The sequence below is a fragment of the Cebus imitator genome, unplaced genomic scaffold (assembly GCF_001604975.1).
Source record: "Cebus imitator isolate Cc_AM_T3 unplaced genomic scaffold, Cebus_imitator-1.0 Scaffold36, whole genome shotgun sequence".
Taxonomy (NCBI): domain Eukaryota; kingdom Metazoa; phylum Chordata; class Mammalia; order Primates; family Cebidae; genus Cebus; species Cebus imitator.
The window spans coordinates 2,367,447-2,379,664 of NW_016107351.1; the positions used below are offsets into that span (position 1 = coordinate 2,367,447).

General features: G+C 57.5%; 1 protein-coding gene across 1 annotated transcript in view; it reads right to left on the reverse strand.

The window, feature by feature from the left end:
• Nucleotides 1-12,218, reverse strand: part of RPTOR (regulatory associated protein of MTOR complex 1) — a 405,759-nt gene that overhangs the window by 64,148 nt on the left and 329,393 nt on the right. The window contains exons 18-20 of the mRNA XM_037737259.1: nt 5,673-5,790; nt 4,631-4,771; nt 3,178-3,336 (exon numbers count right to left, since the gene is read on the reverse strand). Coding sequence (XP_037593187.1) covers nt 3,178-3,336; nt 4,631-4,771; nt 5,673-5,790 — 418 coding nt within the window. The remainder of the gene's footprint in view (nt 1-3,177; nt 3,337-4,630; nt 4,772-5,672; nt 5,791-12,218) is intronic.

Sequence of the window (12,218 nt, forward strand, 5' to 3'; positions counted from 1 at the left end):
TTCATCTACTGGTATTCTTTCCCACTGGTATTCTTCATCCACTGGTATTCTTCATCCACTGGTATTCTTCATCTGCTGGTATTCTTCATCCACTGGTATTCTTTCCCACTGGTATTCTTTCCCACTGGTATTCTTTCCCACTGGTATTCTTCATCCACTGGTATTCTTTGTCCACTGGCATTCTTTTTGGACAGTAACAGGTTTTAAAGATATTACTTAGAATTACAAAAACTGAAAGGTAGTGTAATGATGTGACCTTTATGCAGAAAGTTATAAACTGTTTTAAAGACATAAGGAAGACTTAAGTAAGCGGATATATAAGCCCTGTTCAGGAGCAGGATGACTCAGGATGCACGAACGTCAGTATTCCAGGGAATTCTACCAATTCAACGCCATTCAATCAACACTCAAATGAGAGTATTGTGGACACAGAAAACGACTGGAAAATGTATACAGGAGAGCTAAGGGTTGAGACCAGCCAAGACAATTCTCAGGAGAAACAAACTGAGGAGACATGAACTGAGGAGCGGGCTCAACGGCACTGTAGCTGTGTGGTGTGTGGGAGGCCGTGTGGCGTGGGCGTGGCCGTGTGGCGTGGGCGTGGCCGTGTGGCGTGTGTCTGCGCAGCCATGGGTGGGATGAGTGCTGCTGAGAATGGGGCCTCCACTCAGACCCTAAGGACGGAAGGCCAGAGAGATGCGGAGAAGCACTGCAGGGAGGACGGGCTGTCTGATGAAGGGTCTGGAGTGGCGCAAAGAAAAGATAAAAACTGGATCCCTACCTCACCACAGAGACAAAATGTGGTTCAGGAGGATATACTTAAGGCCTAAACATAAAAAAAGAACACTTTTAAATTTCAGAAGAAAATATAGGAGAATATGTTTAAGACATTGAGAAAAGGAAAAACCCAAGACGTGAAAGGCACAAGGTATAAAGAAAAAGAGAGACTAAAAGACTGAGCTTGCGTGGTGCCGGAGGCGTCGTAAGTAAAGTCAGAGTAGACGCGTTTTCGATGGATGCATTCAGCCAGGAATCAGCACCTGGAATCGTCACGGACTCTTACAAACCACTAAAAGAAGGCAAGTCTGTAAGGCAGCTGGCATGTGGCTTACAGGAGAGGGAACACGGAAGGCTGACACGTGAGCCCGGCCTCACTGCAACCAAGGGAAGTGCAAATTCATACCACACAAGACACCAGGGGCGTCTATCACACAGGCAAAGCCAGCAAGGCCGGCGTGGGCAGGGTGCGGCCAGACGGCGGGTCCTGAGGAAGGCCTGGGCAACATCTACAAAAGCTGAGGGCTCAGGCACCCTATGTACGGCAGCTTTGCTCAGAGGCCAGGCGGCGACGCTGACGCACTCACCACACACGTGCCTCGTTAGGTGTACGGAGCACCTACTGTGTACCAGGCACTGGCTGTGGACAGGGTGCGAGGAGACAATGGTTGACAACGCCAGGTTCCCGTACGTGTGGCTCTCAAGCCCCAGGGGATAGAGACGGGCAGGGCCAAATGAACAAGTTACCTGTATAGTGTGTCCACGGTCCACGTACAGTGTGTCCACGGTCCACGTGCAGTGTGTCCACAATCCACAGCCCACAGGAGAAAAATAAAGCAGGAGAAGGGAGCAGAGTCGGAGAGCAGCCAGAGAAGCCTGACCCCCGGCGGGGGCCTGCGGCTGGGGAGGCTTCTCAAAAGGTGCTGCCAGATGGGGTGGGAACAAGGGGGGAGCAGCCACCACACGCCCGAGAAGAGCTCCCTCACTGATGCCCGGGCTGGGGGCCGGGTGGGCAAGGGCCCAGAAGAGCTGGGTGCAGTGAGGGAGGGCTGTGCTGGACGTGGGGCTCCAAGGTGGCAGAGGCTGAATTCTGAGTTCGCTTATTACAAAAAGGAACAAAAAGGAAGAAGAAACTAGAACCTGCCTTCCTGTCCACCAGGAGGAGAATGGATAATGGAGTCCTGGCAGAGCATGACAGTGAAATAACAAAACCTAGATGACCACCAGAGACACACGTCGACGTCAGAGCCAAAGAAAAGGCCTTTGTGGGCCACGCATCGTGCGACGGTAACAGGAGGTCAAGGCCTCTGAGCAGGTGCCATGCGTGTGCCGGGGCTCACGGCCGGAGAGGGAAAGTGTCACGTCGCCAGAGGGGATGGGACCGGAGCGGGCTCTGGGCTCTACCTCTGTTTGTAATTCCTTAAGCTGGAAACACACACACACACACACGCACGCACAGCATTCTTATATAAGTCTCTGTAAATTTTTACATGGCTAAAATGTTCCTTAATATGAAAAAATTTCAAGTGAAGCGTGTGAGCCACTCTGGATGGTCAGAACCAGAGGAGAGGAGGCTCCTCTGGTTAAGCCCTAAACCTGTTACCTGCAGTGTGAAGATGAACACAGCTACGCAGTAAGAAAGCACGGGGCAGTGCTGCTTCTCCCGCTTTGCATCAGCAGTCCTGGCGGTGGAACCCAGGCACACGCCATTCACGGCTGAGCAAGAGACGAGTGTGACCCTGCCATCGAATCTCAATTTCCAGGCAGTGCTGTGTCAGGCTGCCGGGATGGAGGGAAAGTGCAGGGGACATTCGGTCTGTGGGCAGGGTGGGGACGACAGCCTCCAGCCTCCAGCCTCCAGTCCCGACCAACATCAAGGCCCTCTGCCTCTCACTGCGGACACTCAGGGCAGGGCCTGTCCTGGGTCTGAGGGGAGGTGAGAAGCTCCCTGGCCCCACCTGTTGATTCCAGGAGCACCCCCACTGTGCCCTAGTTGTTCCTGGGGGGCAAAACCACCCCTGGTTGAGAACCATCATTCTGCATAACCGGGGGGAGGGGTTGTGGGGGTTGTTCAGCACCCATGAAGAACTCTCATCCATCTACAGAAGAAAGATGGAAGGTTCTGGCAGCCCTCCCACCCAGCCAAGCTGGCCAGCTCCGACGGCCCCGGAGCAGCCTGTAAAATACCATCCCGTAAAACAGCACCCATCCGAGCAGGGATTTCCACCCTCCTGCTTCCCCAGCAAAACGTGCTCATTTCCGCACAGTCCAGCAGACTTTCATTCTTGCCTTTGAACGGACAGTTTCGACACCCGCCGACCTGACGTGGACACAGGGTCATGCTGCCCTGTGTGGGGAGGAGCCCCGGGGCCCCTCGGCAGCGGAAAGGCGCAGACTCACCGATGAGGGAGTTGAGGGAGGAGTAGGAGCTGGCGCGGCGCATCTTGTCGATGGTCTCGAAGGACAGGATGTGCTCCTCATTCTCCGGGCTGCCCAGGGTGCTGCTGGCGCTGCTGCTGGTGCTGAGGTTGCCGGGGGAGAACGCTACGGCGCCGCCGGCTGGCCGAGACATAGTGGGGTCAGTGGGGTGCTCCTGGGACTCTCCTTTTGGTCTTATGGTTAATGGCGTGACTGAGATATGAATTTTCTTCTAAATAAAGCTCAGTACATGCAGACACACACACACTCAGGCACACACACACCCAGGCGCACACACGCCCTGGCGCACACACCCAGACGCACACACGCCCTGGCGCGCACACACAGGCGCACACATACACACTGGCGCGCGCACACACACACACACACCCGGGCGTACCCACACAGGTACACACACACGCTGGCGTGCACACACAGGCAAGCACACACACACACACACCCGGGTGCGCACACACACCCTGGTGCGCACACCCAGGCACACACACACACACCCCCTGGCGCGCGCACACAGGCACACACACACACACTGGCGCGCACACACAGGCACACACACCCAGGCACACACACCCTGGCGCACACATACAGGTGCACACATACAACCTGGTGCACACCCAGGCACACACACACCCTGGCACACACCCAGGCACACACACACCCTGGTGCGCACACACAGGCACACACACACACACCCAGGCACACACACCCTGGTGTGCACACACCCTGGCGTGAACACACAGGCACACACACCCTGGCACACACACCCTGGCACACACACCCTGGCGCGCACACCCAGGCACACACACCCTGGCGCACACATACAGGCGCGCACACACACCCTGGTGCACACCCAGGCACACACACACCCTGGCACACACCCAGGCACACACACACCCTGGTGTGCACACACAGGCACACACACACACACCCAGGCGCACACACACACCCTCGTGCGCACACACCCTGGTGCGCACACACAGGCACACACACCCTGGCGCGCACACACACCCTGTCGCGCACACACAGGCACACACACACACCCCAGAGCACACACACACAGGCACAGGCCCTAACTCATCTCCCTGGGGCCAGGCTCCCCACCCGCAGACCACAGGCTACTGGGAGAATCCCTCTGAGGAGCCCCCGTCTGGATGTGACCACGCTGGAGCGCCCTCCCGCATTTGTAACGGGCCCGCCGGCTGTTCTGGGGGCTGGCCTACACCTCCTGGCCATGCTCATGTCTGCAAAGGGGACTCTAGATGAGGACAGCTGGCTTGCCACGGAGTTGGCAGACGGGACTTCAGGGCATACACTTAGGCAGGGAAGCGGCAGGGCAGAGTGGTGCTTGCTGAGATGAAGTTTCAGAAAAGGCAACCCTATCTCTCCCAGTCCAAGCCCCCGGTTTCCAGGATCTTACATTCCTCTGTCAAGCTCAGGTTCTGCAAAGATTTGTTGAGGCTCCTAGCTGTGGCGACAGCGCGGATATTTCCATAGGAGCTCACAGAACGGAGTCGGGGGGTGCACGGGCTGTCTCGCACGGGGGTCAAACTCCCACCCTCTGGGAAAGAAGGGGAAAGACAAGTTACAACGGGCTTCCGGGCGGAGGCCGGCGCGTCTTGGGACACTCAGCAGTTGAGACGCAGTGGCGGCAGCTGCTACCTGCACAGGGATGAATGTCACCATGGGAGCTGTGCGGCTCAGGGAGACTCAGACATGAGCGGCGGCTCTGCGGGACAGCACTAGAGAAATGACAACCGCTTGTCGCTCTGTGGATATGAAATCACCAAAGACCGGAGAGGCTGGCGGCTTCAGCCTGTCCAAGTGCGCACGAGATGCGTGGTGATGAGGGCTGTGAGCCGCTCCCCAGGAAGCCGCAGTAGAGCAACGGCCGGCCACACTCAGTCTGGCTCACCCTCCGCCCTCCCTGTGTCCTGCCTGCAGGGATGCTGCCCCGTGATGACAAGCACCTGCACTGCAGAGGGGCTGTGTGGTGGAAGGAGGGGCTGCTGGCAGTGATGAGACACTCTCCAGTCCAGACCATACGTGAGAAGGGAGCTCCTGATGTGCCTCACTGAGCCATGAGGCCACCAGCGTGCGATGACATTACTCATCACAGGGGGGCGGCCACAGCGCTTTTCTGCAAGCGCCTAACTGCAGAAGTTTTGTCATACTTCAAGATTTCTGTGAGTTTAGTTTCCAAAAATGGTAAAAAGGAAGGAAAAATGTAAGAGGACCAGTGTGGTCCTCTTTCCTGCCCTTTTAAGTCTGGCAGGCGCCTAAAAAGATGAGAAAACCAGGGACCACTGCAGCAGGTATCTCAGAAACCCGCGCTTAGACTCTTCAAGAGCGAGCAGGCTGCCAGCCATTCTCAGCCTGGGCTGTGGGCTGCACAGGAACCACCACTCGAGCCATGCGGCGGTCCACGGGAGAAGATGCCGTACCCGCTGTACCCGCCGTACCCGTGGTTGCTGGAGAAGGCAAAGGGTAGTTCTTTTCCTCTTCTATGAACTGCAGGGCCACGGTGCAGAAGTTGCTTTCGTACTGAACCACGAGATGACTCAGAGCCACCACCAGCTCCTGCAGAGAGGGAGAAGGGACAGTGACACTCACTGGGGCTGGAAAATGACTGTGGAGCAGCAGTGACTTGAGTCACCAACAGAAAAAGGAAAGGTCAAGACAAAACCCTGCAGTCGGCATCAGAAACAGGAACCAGTCAAAGCAGAAGCCTGGAATAAGCAGAGTGCTGTCGAGATGGCAGGCCACCAGCTCACGGCGGACGCTGGGGGTGCCCAGAACACCTGCCAGGACCCTCACCACCGTCAGACGTGCATGACGCACTGGGGGTCTCACGAGGATTCGGTGGGTCACAGAACTCCGGAGGGGGAAGGGAGGAGGCCTCGGAGGAGCCATCCAGACTCTCGCTTCCGGTCACCACTGTGACCCCAGCTGAAAACGCCGCTCTAGCTTGAGATCACCCCGGACGGCTGGCGGCCCTTCTGAATCTGGACACCCCGGCCGAGCATGGCTGACAAGCCGAAGCCTGTGCTTTTCAACACACGCAAAACTTTCATGGGTACACGTTTCTAGTCCCCGAGAGGGAACGGGAAAGTCGTAGAACCAAAACCTAAACTAATCAAGTTTAGGTCCAAATGCCTTGGTCCACGGCTACAGGCACAATTTGCCCCCCTTTCAGGAAAGTTTAGTGCTGCGACATGAACCGCTGGAGATCCTAGAAGTCGCTGGGGAACGTGAGGGTGATGTAGGTTTAAAAAATGGAAGGAATGCTTTCTTCCCTACAACAACTTTCTCTGCCTTTTTTTTTTTTTTTTTTTAAGAGTAAAGATGGATTCTTAGCACAAAGCCAAGCGCTGTGAGAGGCCCCCTTGCTGGTTGCGTGATGCCCCTGCCTCTGCAGCAGCTGGACAAGCCAGGCTCTGGACGGGCGCTCTCCAGGGACCAGGGTCTTCTCGGCAGCCGCCCCCACTCTCCACCCGCACGCTCTCCATCCACGCATTCTCCTGTCCCAGCCTACGTGGCCTGGGCTTCCTCCTATCATGCTTTGGGGTTCCCCTGATGCGGGCCCCTCTCTCTCCTGGCTCCAGGCTGGCTGTCCAGCTGCCGGCTCTTCCCCTGCACCCCAAACTCTCCCTGCCCTGTGAACTGCGGGCACCGTTTACTTTCCATTCAGCCCGCAGCGCCGTCTTCATGTGTGCTCACGGAACTGCAAGTCTCTCAGTGCTCAGGTGGGAGCCCTGGCATCACCCAACCCTCCCACCCCACTGGGCACCAAGGTCACGGCGCAATATGCATCTTCACGGCCATGGCCAACACCCAGTTCCAGTACTCATCTCCAATGGCCTAAGTCGCTGTTCAAGGCTCCCGGAGCAAGCCACAGACCCCCTGCTGTCTTCCCTGTCCAAGGGGAGAGTGAGGCGCTGCAGAGATGGGGCCTCCGACGGAGCGAGTGCCCACTGGACCCCTCCCAGGGAGGATCAAGGCTGCATCTGTCTTCAAAAACCACGGATTTTTTTTCCCTTTCCTTCTGGTATCAGGTGAGAAAAGCCAGTGCTGGGCCCTGGAATGGATTAACATGCCCCGAGGTGGTGGGCCTTCAATTCAGGGGAGGTAAACAGGGGCCACGACCATTATTCCAGGGAAATGTCTGGAGAGCACTCGACCCGCCGCATACGGTGCCTCGCTCGGAGGCTGCACATCCCGCTGCATACGGGGCCTCGCTCGGAGGCTGCTGCCTGGCACACAGCAAAGAGCTCTCCCTTGCATGTGACCCTTCCTGCCCTTCCTGAATGGAGCTGGGCTCGGACAGCAGGACACACACACCGGCCTTCTTTGTGATATTCATGCAGAACTCATCAGAGGGTCTGGGTCTGGCAGAGGTGCTCAGCCACGGTGTGGGAGTCCCCTCTCTCTCAGCTTTTGCAAGAAGATTTTGGCTGGTGTTGTCATGTGACCCTCTTTCCCTTGGGGTTCCCCAGTGGCATACAGATGGGGGGGCCACATTAGTGGCCAGGGGCTGGCCAGGTTTCACAGGTCCTCTGACAGACCGCGTGTCAAAGCCATTGTCTGTCCTCCTGCTCCGTGGCTGCAGCTGAGCAGTTTGCCGGACTCACACTCACCTGTCAGCTCAGCCCTTCCGCTAGGCTCCCAGTCTTCAGAGTCATTGTGTGCTCCTAGAACCTGCTCCTTCACGACTGGCCCCTTGGGTGAGGGACAAGTCCTCTCTTCTGTCTCTCAGGGATCCCCTGTCCTCCTCTTTTCTCGTACCCCTCTACCTGTGAGCAAGTGCTGTGAGCTCTGCGTTCAAAGCCTAGGCTACTCCTACACCGGCCCTGCAGTTGGGCAAGCGGCCCCTCTCACCTGGGCAGCCAAAGGTGAGGTCCCATCCCAAACCCCCTCCAGGCCTCTGATCACAAACAACAAGGCTTGTACTGGCTGGGCCACCTGCCCCACCACTCTCGTGGCCTCTTGTGCCCAGGCCGTCTGATGGGCACGGCCCCTGCACCTGCCGGCCCCTCTCTGTGGCAAGGCCTCCCTATGCTCCCAGCCCCATCCACAGTGGCTCCGCTCAGCTGCCACCTCGGCCCACCACCCTCACATCCACCCCTCCCCCGGCTCCAGGGACACCTTCTTGGGAGAAAAGCCAGGGTGAGTGCCCTGCGGGGTCACTGAGGCGCATGGCACGTGCCTGACGAGTGTGTTCTGGCTGAGTGCAGCCCTACCCCCTTCAGGAGCATCGTCTGCAGCATGAAGGTCAGTTTCTAACCATGAATGTCACCAGGACTCAGGGTGGTGACCCAGCTGGACTCACCATGGACCGCCCACCCACCTCGCCTCTTCACCTTGCCCACCTGCTCTGAGGCCACCCACTCCACGTTTCCAACAACATAACACTGGCTAGTATGTGTTTTGTCACCAGTGCTCAGGATCGTAAAACTCAGCTCCTGTGACCACGGCAGGCCCGAGCAGTGTCCCGGAAGCATCTTGGGAGACTAAGGCCTGGGATTACAGAGTGGATCACTTGAGCCCAGGAGTTTGAGACCAGCCTGGGCAACACAGTGAGAACCCATCTCTACAAAAAATACAAAAATTAGCCCAGCATGGTGGCACGTGCCTGTGGTCCCAGCTACTCAGGAGGCTGAGGTGGGAGGATTGCTTGAGCCCTGAGGGCAGAGGTTGCAGTGAGCTGAGACTGTGCTACTGTATTTCCAACCTGGGTAACGGAGACTCTGTTTCAAAATAAAATAAAACAAATAAAATGCAAAATAAAAAAATAGTATCTGAAGAGTCCCTATTTCCTCCTGAGGCCACGACAGAGGGAGTGGGCCCTGATCCAGGCCCCGCCGGGCCCGTCCTCACGTGCGGCTCCTGCCCAGCCCGGCCTCAGCAGAGGCGGGGGTGATACTGGGGCTAAAGCCCTGCACCCCTACCCGGGCCCTTCTTGACGAGGGAGGGGGGCTGCTGACTGCAGGCTGTGTGCTTCACAGACAAGTTGAAGCTCAAAATAATTTGGGGATCTGATCTGGATTTGCTGACTTTTATTTGGGGAGCTGATCTGGATTTGCTGACTTTTATTTGGGGAGCTGATCTGGATTTGCTGACTTTTAAATTCTGTCAAGTAAGCTCACTAAACAAGTCAACAAACAAAACCTGCCAGGCTGTATCACCCCACACAGGAGAGGACACTTTTACTGTGAAAAAGCAGGATGATGTAACCTTTCTGACACCCGGAACACCTTGCTTTACCGAAATGCAGCAACAGCACCCTCCTCTCTCCTGCCCTGGAGGCTGCCGGGAGCTGCTCAGCCAGGCCTGCTCCCCAACCCCAGCCCCACAGCGGGCTCAGGACGGGCCCTGAGGAGAGGCTGCTCCATGCCCACCAGGCTCCCTGGTGCTTGCACCCATGCCCATGTCCCCGGCAGAGCACTGTGCCCGCCCGTGGTGCTTGGTCAACAGGACAGAAAACCAGCTGTGACGTGGCAGACTCTGTGATGAGGACAGAGGCGCACCCTTGGAGTCAGCACCCCACGTCAGCATGCCTCCCAAGTCAGCACGCCCCTGCAGTCAGCACCCCCCCACTCAGAGTCGGCGTACCCCTGAAGTCAGCACCCCCAGAGACAGCGCACCCCTGGAGTCGGCACCCCTACTCAGAGACGGCGCACCGCTGTAGTCAGCACCCCCACTCAGAGATGGCACGCCCCTGGAGTCGGCACCCCCACTCAGAGATGGCGCACCCCTGTAGTCAGCACCCCCACTCAGACTTGGCACCCCCACTCAGAGACGGCATGTCCCTGGAGTCGGCACCCACACTCAGAGATGGTGTACCCCAGGAGTTGGCACACCCCTGGAGTCAGCACCCCCATTCAGAGTCGGCACACCCCCACTCAGAGTCGGCGCACCCCCGGAGTCTGAGCTCCAGTGCAGCCTGCTCGGGGAGGCCTCCTGGCCACACGTGAGTGACGATGTCTTTCTCTGACTCCTCACTAGCCTTCCTCCCTCCAGACATCACCCTGACAGCTTACATTACCAACTGCTGTTGGCTGCTTCTCTGGCTAGAATGCAAACCCCCTGTGGGCGGGAAGCATCTTAAGTACCTGACCCGGTTCCCAGTGTGGGATAGACACCAGGGAATCTTGCTGCAAGATTGAATCCTGTTAGATTTGGAAGAATAGAGTACTTGCTGAAGGCACATTCTCAACAGCTGGAGCCTGGCACTCACAGCTCCTGCCTCCAGCCTCACCCCACTGCCCCTGCGGCCACAAGCAAGGAGAGTCGCCCCAAGCTCCTCCATCTTCTCCACACCTGAGCCTCCAGCCACTCGGAAGGAGGGCGACCCCGAGCCCCTCCATCTTCCCCAGGCCTGAGACTCCGGCCACTCGGAAGGAGGGCGACCCCGAGTACCTCCATCTTCCCCAGGCCTGAGCCTCCAGACACTCAGAAGGAGGGCGACCCCGAGCCCCTCCATCTTCCCCAGGCCTGAGCCTCCAGACGCTCAGAAGGAGGGCGACCCCGAGCCCCTCCATCTTCCCCATGCCTACAGCTCTGCACACGGTCCTCCTGCTTATCCAGCCCCTCCCAGGTGACGTACGATTCACCCTCCATAACCAGGCAGGAGCTGCCCCTCCACAAAAGCCTCTGCTGACCCTCTTCCCGCTCCCACACGGGTATAGACACGGCTCTCAGGAGCTCAGAGAACGCCAGGCAGCACTGACCCACAGGCTCCCGTGGAATGACCACGTGTGTATCTGTTCTTTGACTAGACCATGTGCTCCCGGAATGCAGGGGCTGTCATCCTACACATCCGCCGCCCGGCGTCCCCGAGACAGCCATGTCCCAGCCACCAGCACCTCCTCTGACCCCCACAGTGTTCCTGCAGGCCAGTCTCCAGGACAGGTTCAGCAGGTGGCCTCGCAGGCAAGGGAACGCCAAACTGTGCATGGAGGAGGGTGGGCTACGTCTCAGTGCCCAGCAGCCAGGACCGCACCATGGTGCCACACCCGGGGGGGGACACTGGGCCACGGGACGGCTCTTGGGGGGCGTGTTGCAGCTAACGCCCTCTATTTTAACACTGCTTTTGTAAAAACGAAACAAAGGTTTCCATCCTTTAAACAAATTTTAACAGACAAACTGCTGATTTGCTGCTTTGATCAGTGATGTCCGCTAAAGGTGATTTGATGTGGGAAGAATTCGCTGCAGGTTCAGAAGCACTGCCAGGAGGAGAATGTGACGGTAACAAAGCCAGGCCCAGCAGAAGAGCTTCACCAGCATCTCGCTTCAGAGCTTCAAGATTTCATTAGAAAATGTAGCACACTAACGACCTGGGCTCCTTTGAGAAGGAACACACAATGGAACACGCCCTTCCACACGCTGAGTCTGGCTGAGGTAAACCTGTCCAGGTCACGTCCCTCCCAAGTGAAGCAGTGGCGTCTGCTTTCCCAACAAACAACCCCCAGGTCCCCGGCCCCGCTCCTGATGAAGCCCACCTCCAAGAGGGAGCCACACGCAGCCAGTGCGGGTTCGCGCTAGGGCAGCCAATGACTCCCGACGGGGGGACACAGACCCCCCGTCCCCTGCAGGGCTCTGCGCTCTGACTGTCTGATGAGTTCTCTGCAAGAGCAGCCTTCGCTCTCACCAGGAAAGGAGACCGGGAAGCCAGCGTCTCCCTAAACGTCCGTTGCACTGCGGTGGGTGGGAGAATCTGAGGGTGTGTGGAACCCACTTTTTCTAGGGGTGTGAAACCTTGGACAATCATCTGTGATATTTTTTCATCTAAACAGGTAAGTTTTCAAGTTAATAAAACTGTTTTGTTCCGTTGCTGATGAACACGGGGGCGGGGAGGAGGACCCAGTACACAAACCTTCCTGCCGTCTGTGGTCGCAGTGGGGTGTGTGTGTGTGTGTGTGTGTGTGTGTGTGGTCTGTGGTCGCAATGGGGTGTGTGTGTGTGTGGTCTGTGGTCGCAGTGGTGTGTGTGTGTGTGGTCTGTGGTCG